The sequence below is a fragment of the Rana temporaria genome, chromosome 2 (genome assembly GCF_905171775.1).
Source record: "Rana temporaria chromosome 2, aRanTem1.1, whole genome shotgun sequence".
Classification (NCBI taxonomy): Eukaryota; Metazoa; Chordata; class Amphibia; order Anura; family Ranidae; genus Rana; species Rana temporaria.
The window spans coordinates 498,633,253-498,647,070 of NC_053490.1; the positions used below are offsets into that span (position 1 = coordinate 498,633,253).

At 43.9% G+C, this 13,818-nt stretch overlaps 1 protein-coding gene across 1 annotated transcript in view; it reads right to left on the reverse strand.

The window, feature by feature from the left end:
- Positions 1-13,818, reverse strand: part of LTN1 (listerin E3 ubiquitin protein ligase 1) — a 165,148-nt gene that overhangs the window by 135,511 nt on the left and 15,819 nt on the right. Inside the window, exons 3-4 of the mRNA XM_040338841.1 lie at positions 13,619-13,717; positions 11,138-11,368 (exon numbers count right to left, since the gene is read on the reverse strand). Of these exons, the coding sequence (XP_040194775.1) occupies positions 11,138-11,368; positions 13,619-13,717 (330 nt within the window). The remainder of the gene's footprint in view (positions 1-11,137; positions 11,369-13,618; positions 13,718-13,818) is intronic.

Here is a 13,818-nt window from a genome sequence, read left to right on the forward strand (position 1 = left end):
GGGGGGCCTCTGTGCGGACTCAGAGGTAAGGGGGGCCTCTGTGCGGACTCAGAGGTAAGGGGGGCCTCTGTGCGGACTCAGAGGTAAGGGGGGCCTCTGTGCGGACTCAGAGGTAAGGGGGGCCTCTGTGCGGACTCAGAGGTAAGGGGGGCCTCTGTGCGGACTCAGAGGTAAGGGGGGCCTCTGTGCGGACTCAGGGGTAAGGGGGGCCTCTGTGCGGACTCAGAGGTAAGGGGGGGCCTCTGTGCGGACTCAGAGGTAAGGGGGGCCTCTGTGCGGACTCAGAGGTAAGGGGGGCCTCTGTGCGGACTCAGAGGTAAGGGGGGCCTCTGTGCGGACTCAGAGGTAAGGGGGGCCTCTGTGCGGACTCAGAGGTAAGGGGGGCCTCTGTGCGGACTCAGAGGTAAGGGGGGCCTCTGTGCGGACTCAGAGGTAAGGGGGGCCTCTGTGCGGACTCAGAGGTAAGGGGGGCCTCTGTGCGGACTCAGAGGTAAGGGGGGCCTCTGTGCGGACTCAGAGGTAAGGGGGGCCTCTGTGCGGACTCAGAGGTAAGGGGGGCCTCTGTGCGGACTCAGAGGTAAGGGGGGCCTCTGTGCGGACTCAGAGGTAAGGGGGGCCTCTGTGCGGACTCAGGTAAGGGGGGCCTCTGTGCGGACTCAGAGGTAAGGGGGGCCTCTGTGCGGACTCAGAGGTAAGGGGGGCCTCTGTGCGGACTCAGAGGTAAGGGGGGCCTCTGTGCGGACTCAGAGGTAAGGGGGGCCTCTGTGCGGACTCAGAGGTAAGGGGGGGCCTCTGTGCGGACTCAGAGGTAAGGGGGGCCTCTGTGCGGACTCAGAGGTAAGGGGGGCCTCTGTGCGGACTCAGAGGTAAGGGGGGCCTCTGTGCGGACTCAGAGGTAAGGGGGGGCCTCTGTGCGGACTCAGAGGTAAGGGGGGCCTCTGTGCGGACTCAGAGGTAAGGGGGGCCTCTGTGCGGACTCAGAGGTAAGGGGGGCCTCTGTGCGGACTCAGAGGTAAGGGGGGCCTCTGTGCGGACTCAGAGGTAAGGGGGGCCTCTGTGCGGACTCAGAGGTAAGGGGGGCCTCTGTGCGGACTCAGAGGTAAGGGGGGCCTCTGTGCGGACTCAGAGGTAAGGGGGGCCTCTGTGCGGACTCAGAGGTAAGGGGGGCCTCTGTGCGGACTCAGAGGTAAGGGGGGCCTCTGTGCGGACTCAGAGGTAAGGGGGGCCTCTGTGCGGACTCAGAGGTAAGGGGGGCCTCTGTGCGGACTCAGAGGTAAGGGGGGCCTCTGTGCGGACTCAGAGGTAAGGGGGGCCTCTGTGCGGACTCAGAGGTAAGGGGGGCCTCTGTGCAGACTCTGAGGGTTTTTTTTGTTTGTTTTTTTTAAACCTAACCCTGCTTTAAATCTTCTCCACAACTTTATCTCCTGACCTGTCTGGTATGTTTCTTAGGTTTCATGATGCTGTTTGTTCACTAAGATTCTCTAACAAACCTCTGAGGGCTTCACAGAACAAATGTATTTATACTGAACTTAAAATTAGACACAGGTGGACTCTATTTACCAATTAGTTCCACTATATTTTAGTTCTGGGTATCAGAGTAAGGGGGCTGAATACAAATGCAAGCCACTTGTTTCAGATATTTGTAAAATAATTTGAAAAACATTTATTTTCCTTCCACTTCACAATTATCTGCTACTTTGTGTTGGTCCATCACATAAAATCCCACTAAAATACATTTACATTTTTAGTTGTAACATGACAAAAATGTGGAGAATTTGAAGGGGTGTGAATACTAATATATATATATATATATATATATATATATATATATATATATATATATATATATATATATATATATATATATATATATATATATATATATATATATATATATATATATATATATATTACACTCACACACACATTATATAACACACACACACACACACACACACAATAATATATATATATATATATATATATATATATATATATATATATATATATATACACACATATTATATATAGTGTGTATATATATATATATATATATATATATATATTTTATGTGTGTTATATATATATATATATATATATATATATATATATATATGCACACGCATACACACAATATTATATATATATATATATATATATATATATATATATATATATATATATATATATATATATATATATATATATATATATATATATATATATATATATATATACACACACACACATATACACACACACACACACACACACACACACACGCATATACACATACATAAATATACACACACACACACACACACACACACACACACACACACACACACACAGGCAGTGAGGTCTCAATGCCAACATTTTATCACAACATTCTTGCACAGCTCACACATACTAAATGAATTACGAAGTGACAGCCAGAACAAGTCCCATCACCTTGTTAAGTGGATGAATTCAGTTAAACATTTGATGCAATGAGGTCGACAAAAACAAACCAAAGAACAAACATGACACAGAGCAAATACAAACTCCGTATCACAGGAGAAGCTGTCAAGATGTTCTAGTACATTACATACTGAGAAGAAACCCAAACCAGAGATAGAGGGAAAAAGTTCAAGTTACAGAACTTTGTGAATTTTCTAACTTTGTACCAAATGGCAGATAAAATAGCTGAAATCCGGTAACAAACCTCAAATCGCCATAAGAAATTAGGCCACCTACAAAAAAAAAAAAATCTGGATAGATGCCACCACATACTGTACACCTACATTTATAGGTCTGTCCATCCAGCCCTGATATTTGTACAGCTCTGCCAAAAAATAGCATAGCACGGTCTATCAGGGGAGGGGACCTAAATCTTTCTCTGCTGCAGTTTTACTTTCACTTACAGGTCTCCGACCCATCTTGTGAAGCACAAAGAGCAAGCAGAACACTTATAAACTCATCTATTTGTCACTTGACTGTCCCTTATCAAGATAGGGGTGGGATCTGTGTCCCTTAATGTATGTACTTCATGGTGAGTACAAGAATCCTGTTTTTTCTATCCACTGAGGGACACAGGAATTCAGATAGATATGGTTAAAGGAGTTGTAATGACTGTTTACAGGGTATAGAGACATAATAGTTAACTGATTCCTTTTAAAAATTATTAAAAATAGATAAAAATCAATCATATAATGTACCTGCAGTTTCTAGTTTCGTTTTTGCATGTTGTTTCCTGCTTCTGTGATGTACAGAGCCACAGAGCCAATAGAGGGCAGTGATGGTTTGGAAAATGAAACTGATTGGTGTTGAGGGGTTTTATACACACAGTAATCACACCTCCTTGATTAGTGACCACAGAGAGAAAGCTCCCAGTACTGTGGTCATCAGGAAACAGACAACCAGGAAGTGTGGAGAACAGAGAAGAATTACAGCAGCTTGAGAGCAAAAACGAACAATGAGGACATGAAAACAGCACTGCATTAAGGTAAAGGAAGCTACAGTGATACCTCGGTTCACGAACTTAATTCGTGAACTGACTCTGGTCGCGAACCGAATTGGTCGCGAACCGAGGCACATTTTCCCATAGGGTTCAATGTAAATCCGATTAATCCGTGCTGACCTTTTTTTGGGGGTTTTTGAAGCACAAAAATATGAAACAAATTACAATACACATTAGTACAGTATAGTAATGTATATTTTCTTTCACAACCTTGCTGTCACCTTTACTACTGCTCTGCACTTTCTTTTTGCCACCATGCTTGCGCTGCACATTCTTGTCACCTGCATTTCCACTTTGCACATTATCACTTGCATTTCCACTTTGCACATTATCACTTGCATTTCCACTTTGCACATTATCACTTGCATTTCCACTTTGCACATTATCACTTGCATTTCCACTTTGCACATTGTCACCTGCATTGCTGTTCTTGTCACCTTCATTGCTGCTCCGCACTTACAGTACTGTAGTACAGTACAGTACTGTATGTGCTAAAAAGCACACCAAAAATCCAAACATCACTTAAAATGTTTGCAGAGTACTCACAGTACTTCTTTCTGTGTGTCTTCTTCTCTTCACGGTCTTCCTACAGGAAGTCACGACCATGTGAGAGCCTGGAAATAGCATTAAAATGGCCGCGGCTCCTGTTCGTGAACCGAGGCGGAGTTCGTGAACCGGAGCATATTTTTATGAACTTTTCTGTTCGTGAACCCGAGTTGTTCGTGAACAGAAGCGTTCGTGAACCGAAGTATCACTGTATTAAGATAAAAAAAAAAAAAAAAAAAAAAAAATTCCTTTACAAACCCTTTGAGCTTTAAAAAGCAATCTGGAGGAGTGCAACAAAGAGAAAAAGCAGCACATCCAACATGTTGGTTTATTGTAGAGTCAAAGGTTTAAAAATCATGACACATGAGGGATCCACCAGTGTTAATTTAGTCGACTTTAACATTTTAGTTGACTAAATGAATACTATTTTAGTCGACTAAAAAAACGACTAAAACAACTGAGATGACTAAAATAAGACAAAAACTTAAATGCCATTTTAGTCAAAAGACTAAAACTAAATTTAAATTTGACTTCAAAATGAACACTGGTCTGTAGTGCATGTTCATACCTTGATACCATAAATAATAACATATTCGATTTTTCACTCCAGCAGTATATAATGAGTTTGGAAAATGTAAAGAAATGTTTACTAATTCATTACAATTTAATTACACCCATTAGATTTTAGATGACTAAAATTAGTTTTAGTCTACTAAAATGTACTGGAGATTTAGTCAACTAAATACGACTAAAACGAAAACAATTGCAGAAGACTAAAGTGGGACTAAAACTAAAATGCCATTTTAGTCCTACGACTAAAACGAAATCAAAATTTGCTGCCAAAATTAAAACACTGGGATCCACACTGTTCAGCAGATTTGGTTCACACAAAGTGCTTAATCATTGCAATGATTAAGCACTTTGTGTGAAACGCGTTGGATGGACAGTGTGGATCCCTCATGTGTGATGTTTTTTAAACCTTTGACTGCAATAAACCAACAAATTTTTCTTCATCTCTGGACGTTCTGCTTTTTCTCTTTGTTGCATGGATTTTTCAGGTTGCAGACCTTGGCAGGCACCCAGTCTCGTTGCCACAGTATTATCGAGCGATCTTTAATTTGCAGACAGCCTTGGAGTGGCGTACACTTTACATTCTGAGGAGTGGCCAACCAGAAACAGGCTAATAAGCCCAGAGAATCCACCCGATGCACACGACCAAGAACAGTCAGCTAAGAGGTGGAATAAGAACTAAAGCGGGGGGTAAACAACCCACAAGGTAAGCAAGGGAAGGAAACAAGGCCCTGTCACAAACAGGTGCCAGACATGGGATCTGTGAAAAGTCTTTAAAAGAAAAGCCCAGTCAGTCGAGAAGGAAGGCCCTAAACTCTTAAATCACCTGAGCCCAAAAGGATCAAGAAACAAGAACTCCGTCCCCCGAGACATTGTAAGACAACGGTTTTATAAGGGTGAGACTCAGCAGAGGAGGACCCCTCAAATTTCCTATACCCATAACCTGTCCAGCAGAGAACCCAGGATTCAATCCTACAAAGTAAATATAACTGAAGCGGTAAGTGCATGGAAAACGGAACAACTAGAGAGGGCAGAAGAGGAAAGTTAGAACAGAACCATAAACTGGTGAGATTTGTTACAACCCTGATGGAATAAACTAGAAGCACTACCGGTCATGCAAAGGTTGCCTCTGGGGCAAACTAAGATGAGCCCTGCTGAAAATACACTAGGTTACCAAAAGTATTGGAGCGCCGGTCTTAACACGCACATGAACTTTAATGGCATTCCGTCGAAGAAAAAAAAATCCAACTTTTTTTCCCCAACGGAAATTCCGCTTGTGTGTACGGGGCATTAGAATGTCAGGTCTTGGGTGCAGGGCAAAGGCATAGTGAAGCTTCTGAGAAACATTAAATCAGGAAGGACTGCTCCTTAGGCCTATTCCACTAGGGATGATTCTAGGACCAGTCTGAAAGGCACCCAAGTCACTTCCCAGTTCACCCCAGAACGCCTGATCCAGCAGGGTCCATTTGCAGATAGATGAGAAATCAAGACTGAGAAAGCAAAGAGATCTGCAGAAAAAAAAAAAAAAAAAAGGTAAGTTGCGTCTTGACCGCTTGAGGACCGCCGCACGCAGATATACGTCTGCAAAATGGCACAAGGGCGTACATGTACGTCCCCCTCTAAGAGCCCAGGCGTGGGGCGCGCTCACGACCTGGTCCTCAGCTCTGTGACCGTCCCCGCGGGAACCGCAGACCCGATCGCTGCTGGTCTCCTGCAATCGCGTCCCAAAATAGTGTCAAAAGTGTCCGCGATAATGTCGCAGTCACGATAAAAAAAAAAAAAAAAAAAAATCGCTGATCACCACCATTACTAGAAAAAAATAATTATTAATAAAAATGCAATAAAAAAAACTATCCCCTATTTGGTAGACGCTATACATTTTGTGAAATACCAATCAATAAACGCTTATTGCGATTTTTCACCAAAAATATGTAGAAGAATACGTATCGGCCTAAACTAAGGGAAAAAAATGTTTTTTTTTTAAATCTTTTTTGGGGATATTTATTAAAGCAAAAAGTAAAAAACTTTGCATTTTTTTTTTAAATTGTGGCTCTATTTTTTGTTTATAGCGCAAAAAATAAAAACCGCAGAGGTGATCAAATAACACCAAAAGAAAGCTCTATTTGTGGGAAAAAAATTACGCCAATTTTGTTTGGGAGCCACGTCGCACGACCGCACAATTGTCAGTTAAAAACGACGCAGTGCCGAATCGCAAAAAGGGGCCAGGTCTTTTACCTGCATAATGGTCCGGGGCTTAAGTGGTTAAATTAGCATTGCTCAGAAAAGGTATCCACCCTCCAAGGACAATAGAAGAAAAGATAATGATGAAGATGATGAGTGTTTGTAGTTCTGTCCTATGGTACCAATGCTGCTCCTCCATAGATACAGTTCAGTGAGTGAGCAATGTCACCCTCGGACAGGAAAGTGGTTTACCTGGCAGGATCGGCAGATGAATAAAATACAATAAAAACCCTAAAATAAAGAAAACTACTGCATCCATCATATCAAAGGACTGGTAAGCTGCAAAGTATTTTCTTGGGTTTAGATATACTTTTCATTAGGGTTTACTGGCCCCTTAAAAATAGAAAAAAAAAAGAAAAGCACAAACAAAACCAAATCCAAAATAAGTCCACCGAGGAAACGTTTCTCTTGATAGGATGTAAAGCAGATTAGTGTGCACTCCATCCAAGCAATTGATCTATAGGTGGCCAAACCTCAACAGATGTTGGGGTTAGGACCTCGTGTAATAACTGGCTTAACTTAATGCCAACAAAGTATAATGTGTTGTTCTGTAAAGAGATGTAGGCTGAGCAAAAGAACAGATGTGTATATGATTTCATCTAAGGGTTCCTGAAAGTCATAACCCAGCAGGGGTGACAAACAAGAACAGTGTTTTTCTTACAAATCGTACAAACCATCCTCAGATTTGTCCCCGTCATGAACTTGTTTCTGTTTTTATCACTATACTTTTACTATAGAAATAATCTTGGCAGATACTGGAGCATTCCATTGTAGAGGAACCAATATTATACTGTGTACCTTATAGTGTAGGTAAACCCAATCAGTAAAATCTCACAACGTTTATCATGTTACTGTAATTTCTCTTTTAAGATTTGAAATCTGCAGCATTCAATACAATAGGTGGTGACCCTGCCATTAAAGGGTCACTAAAGGAAAAAACATTTTTTGCTGAAATGACTGTTTACCGGGTATAGAGACATACTAGTTAACTGATTCCTTTTAAAAATGATTAAAAATAGATAAAAACCAATCATATAATGTGCCTGCAGTTTAGTTTAGTTTTTGCTGTTGTTTCCTGGTTCTCTGATGTACAGAGCCAGAGAGCCAATAGAGGGCAGTGAAGGTTTTGAAAAACGAAACTGGATTGGTGCTGAGGGGTTTTAGACACACCTCCTTGATTAGTCACCACAGTGAGAAATCTCCCAGTACTGTGGTGATCAGGAAACAGACAACCAGGAAGTGCCCAGAACAGAGAGGATTTACAGCAACATCAGAGCAAAAATGAACAATGAGGACATGAAACCAGGACTGCAGTAAGGTAAAGGAAGCTATTTAGCTAGAAAAAAAAATCCTTTAGTGACCCTTTAAGGTCCTTGTTCAGATATTTCCTGCTACAGGATAACAAATATTTGTCCCCAACTTCCATTCGTGCTCCTGCGTTGTCACTCTGTCACGCGGGCTTCGGATAGAGACTACAAGTGGCAGCTTCAACACGCATTACACAGGGATGGTCTACTGTTGTCAGAATTAGTAAACCTGCCTTAAAGGGGTTGTAAAGGTACAATTACAATATTTCCCCCTAAATGGCTTCCCTTACCTTAGTGCAGTCCTCCTTCACTTACCTCATCCTTCCATTTTGCTTTTAAATGTCCTCATTTCTTCTGAGAAATCCTCACTTCCTGTTCTTCTGTCTGTAACTCCACACAGTAATGCAAGGCTTTCTCCCTGGTGTGGAGTGTCATCCTCGCCCCCTCCCTTGGACTACAGGAGAGTCAGGACGCCCACTAACACACAGCTCCTTTCTCTATTTGCAACGTAGAGAGCATCCAGACTCTCCTGTAGTCCAAGGGAGGGGGCGAACACGACACTCCACACCAGGGAGAAAGTGTCACATTACGCTGTGGAGTTACAGACAGAAGAACAGGAAGTGAGGATTTCTCAGAAGAAATAAAAACATTTAAAAGCAAAATGGAAGGATGAGGTAAGTGAAGGAGGACTGCACTAAGGTAAAGGAAGCTAGTTAGGGGGAAAAAAATTGTACCTTTACAACCCCTTTAACTACATCTTCCACTGAGGTAGACGTCTTGTAGTTCTCAATGAACTGTGAGAGAGCCTCCTTGTAGTTCATTGATCATCCTGATCTCCAGTAACCGTCTACCCATATGGGACATACGGGAAGACAGCTATACTGAGATTCTGCAGAAGCCTGACATTGCAATCTGCTGATCATGGGTGCAATGCTCTCCAGGCGCCAGAAAAAATATGTGCATTTATTTTTAATTTGAACATAGACATTTTAATGTATGACCAGCCTAAGCTTCCTCTCCAGCCACCAACAAAAATTGCCCCTCAAAATTCTATCCCATCTGGTTATAGGTTTCATAATTAATAATGCAGTACCCTCGGCTCTGCTTTCAAGCCCTCAGGCAGCCATAATATAAATCTGTGATCCCCTACATGAAATTCCAAACTCCACGCGTGGTAGATTATTGATCTTGCCAGGTCATGCATTCTGTCATCAATGTGTATTTTGTGGTTAATCAGTTCTTTAAATGACTATTGTACGATTAGGTCATTTCAGTACATTACTTCCTTTTTTGCACATTGACACAGTGGCCCAGATTCAGCATAGCTTGCGCTTTATTTGCGCGGGCACAGGGCAACGATTTTGCGCTGCCCTCGATTCACGGAGCAGTAGCTCCGTGAACTGCGAGGGCGCGCCGGCAAATTTGCCCGGCGTAAGCGCGCGCAAGTTAAATGATCCCGCCGGGGGCGGGAATCATTTAAATTAGGCGCGCTCCCGCGCCGAGCGTACAGCGCATGCTCCGTCGGGAAACTTTCCCGACGTGCATTGCGGCAAATGACGTCGCAAGGACGTCATTTGCTTCAAAGTGAGTGTGAATGGCGTCCAGCGCCATTCACGAATCACTTACGCAAACGCCGTGAAATTCAAATTTCACGGCGCAGGAGCGGCGGCTATACTTTAGCATTGGCTGCCCCTACTATTAGAAGGGGCAGCCTTGCGCTAAAGTAGCCGTACGGAAACTCCGTACCTGGCTTGCGCGGGGCCCGCGCAAGCTTGTGAAACAGTGGTAGTATGCAATTTGCATACTACACGCTGATACACAATGGGAGCGCCCCCTAGCGGCCCCCGCAAGAATGCAGCCTAAAATCTGCGAGGCATAAGAGCCTTATGCCGCGCAGATTTTAGGCTGCAGCCGGTGTGGTGTAACGAGGTTCCTGAATCAGGAGCACTCGTTACACCGGAGCAAGTCAGCAATTGCGCCGTGTAACCTATGGTTACACGGGCGCAATTGCTTTCTGAATCTGGGCCAATGAGTTTTACTACACCAGCTTCTTCAATGCTCCTGACAGCTTGGATACAAATACTCGCCTTGGATAGTCAGGAGGCTAGGTAACCTAACAGACACCTCCTAACTTTGCCTTACCATACACGAGTCACTAAACATTTAAGTGCAGTAGACTGATTTCACAGTACATTGAGCACATCACAGGAAGTATTAGCAGTAATCAGACTGACTCTTCCAACTGGAATTGCAGTGTTGGGGCCCTTTCACATGGGCAGTTTGCATTCAGACCAGCAGGGGATCCGCTCACAGATCCCCTGCTGACCAGAGAAGAGCGGGGCAGAGGACAGGTCTGTGTCCACTCAGTTTATGCAATGTGGACACAGACAGACCCTGCTCTCTCTATGGGTGGCTGGGAGTAAATGGACCCCACTGTCTGTTAACATCCTGCTGCATCCGATCTGGTCCGCCCAAATGGAAGTGGATACAGTACTCCATTTGTTTTATCGGGCCTGATTGTTTACACCCACCTACCTTTGGGTCCAAAGACAAATTTGTTTACACCCACTGGTCTATCAGAATGCATGAACCATCAGATTGGGTCCGCCTTAAAAACTGACTGGCGGACCTGATCGGATCACCCTTGTGAAAGTTGCAACTCTTGACTCTGTCAACATATACGTGCTCCATCACGATGAAGCTGAACTTTTGTAGCTTCATCATCAGTGATGGCAGTGCCCCAGATTTACAGACCAGGAATCAGAGAAGGTCAGCGTCTATCAGACACTTGAAATTTTGCATTACCACCATTATTCACACAGAATGGTTTTAATGCTGTTAGTAGCCTGGTAATTGCATGCTGAATTCCTGATCGATTTAAAAAAAAAAAACACAGGTCTGCAAGAAAGCTGTTATTGGAGGACTTGTTTACATCTTGCTCATGTCTGTAACCCCTGAAATGACATCAACTCACATTTAGAATTTCATCTTTGCAGAAGGCCAGGGCTTCCGGCTGTTTATGAGAAGGGAATGCAGCTTCGAAGGCGGCTCTGGCAGAACTGGCTGCCGGTGAGTAGGTGTCACACTGTGCTATGAGCCAGAAGCCCATTAAACTCTTCAAGTGAGGAGCCAAGTGTTTCTTCACTTTCAGGATCAGCTGCTCAAAGGCTTGCTGAGTGGCCTCCCGCACTCTGCGGTCAAGATCCTGCGGAGGAATAAAAGAAAAACATCCGGCATCAATGTTGGTTTGCAATAAAAAGGTTCAGAGGAGCCATAATGAGATAACAAACGTAAAGCTTACTTCAGACAAGTAACTAAAAATGGTTTAAACACATACAAATTGTTCTGCCAAAAGATCTGCAAACTCTCATGATCCACTCACTGTGCTTTATTAGTATGAAAAGGGGGATAACACTATTATTTTTTTAGGGCCTGAAACACAGCACTCTTTATACCTCGGTCATCTCCTGTTTGTCTATGGTGAACACCGCCACACAGGTAATGCCTGCTGCATGTCATCCCGTCAACTAAGTATCTCCCACACATCAGCTTACAGAGCAGGAACTTTCAATGCAAGTATGAATTCAAAGTTTAACTGGTGAGCAGCAATTCAGATTTCAAGGAATAACCTCAATTCATTTTAGGACTTTGGAAAATTACATATAAACCTCTTGTCCTCTCAAGCAACACATGTCTTAGAAGATCAGATGCTGTAAAGCAGGTGTCTCCAAACTTTGTAAGCAAAGAACCAGTTTGTTGTCCTTCAAACTTTATGGGGACTGGATTGTAGTCAGTGGGAGAAGAAAATGTCACGGTGTCAGTGGGAGTAAACAATGCTTCATCATTGGTGTCAGCGGGAGTAATAGTGCCCCATCATTGGTGACTGTGGAAGGAAGAGTGCCCAATTGTCAATGTCAGTGATGTCCCATTGACGTCAATGCAAATTCTTTTGTCACACAAGCTACAATCATATGGTATAATTTCTTTTAGATTTATCAACAGCAATGCAATTAGAAAAGGTTCCCGATTTCTCTTTTAGCCTCTAGATGCAGGAAAAACACCCAGGGGTCAGCTGAGAGTGCCGCCAACGAATGCTCAGAGGAAAGTGTTACATTTATTTTCTGTATGCCCATTAGGGACATGTCAGATAGGCCGATCATTGTCAGATGTTACCCAGCTAAGGAGGGATTAACATCTTGCTTGTCCAGCTAGCAAGGAAGCAAGTCTGAGTAAGTGTTCTGCTAGTGAGCCTATCGCGATTACATTGTTTGTGTGGCATCAGCCTAAAGCTGGCCAAAGATGGATAATCTTTATCATTCAGCCAACAGGCTATGGGAGGGGTGGGGGCTCTGCACCCCCCACCCCAAAGCACCTTGTCCCCATGGGAACAAGGGCCTCTTCCCGACAACCCTGGGTGGTGGTTGTCAGGGTCTGTGGGCGGCAATTATCGAAATCTGGAAGCCCTTTTTAACAAGGGAGCCCCCAGATGCCGCATGCCCCCCCATGTGAATAATTAAGGGGTCGTACTCCTCCCTACCTATTCAACCAAAAAGGTAAAAAAAAAAAAATTGAAAACAGAGCACAGGTTTTTTGACAGGGTCCTTTATTAAAGCAGCTCCAGCGTGTCTTCTGCCTCCGGTGAGTTTTTTCCTCTGGTATCTTCTGTCAACGCTAGCTCCCGCAGTTAGGCAAGCTCCGCTCTCTGCTGGTTCTTTTATAGACACAGGGCGTGACCATCTGGTGATGTCTTCTGGAGACCCCGCCCCCTTGTGACCTTAACGCTAGCAGCATGATGGGGCGGTGATGTCACAAGAGGGTGGGGTCTCCAGGTGACATTGCCGGATGGCCACGCCCTGTGTCTATAAAAGAACCAGCAGAGCACGTAGCTCGCATAACTGCGGAAGCTAGCGTCGGGAGAAGACATCAGAGGAGGCAGCAGAAGAAGCAACGGAAGGGGAAGAATCAGGGGCAGCAGAAGAACCAGCGGAAAAAGACAGTGGAGGCAGAAGACATCAGCATAGGAGAAAGAAGAACCGGAGGGAGAAGACACGTTGGAGCTGCTTTAATAAAGGAAAAAACCTGTGCGCTGTTTTTATTTATTTTTAACACCTTTTTGGTTGAATGAGTAGGGGTACCCCTACCCCTTACTCATTCACATAGGGTGGGGGGGGGTGGGGGCCGTGATCTGGGGGCTTCCAGATTTCAATAAGCCCCCCGCCCGCAGAACCCGACAACCACCGCCCAGAGGTGTCGGGAAGAGGCCCTTGTCCCCATCAGCATGCCAACACACTACCCTAACATGTATCAACATTGGAAGCAGAAGTGTTTACCAGAGGAACCTACAGTATTTGTACATTTTTTTCAGCTGAACAAGCCAATATCATATCCAATCCAGAGATTAGGGGCGTTTTCCTACCACCATACAAATTGTACAGCTCATTTACACTTTACATACCAGAGATATCTTGCAGTAGTTTCTGGGCCAATATGGTAGGACACCCCGGACTGCCTCTATCTCTCTCTCTTTACACATTGCTCCGAACTCTTGCATTGCCTGTAAAATAAAAATAAACCTTGGACATCACTTCAGTTTATCAGTAATAACCAAACAGTACGAGGTTTGATGAGAACTAAAAATATTATACTTAAAGCATC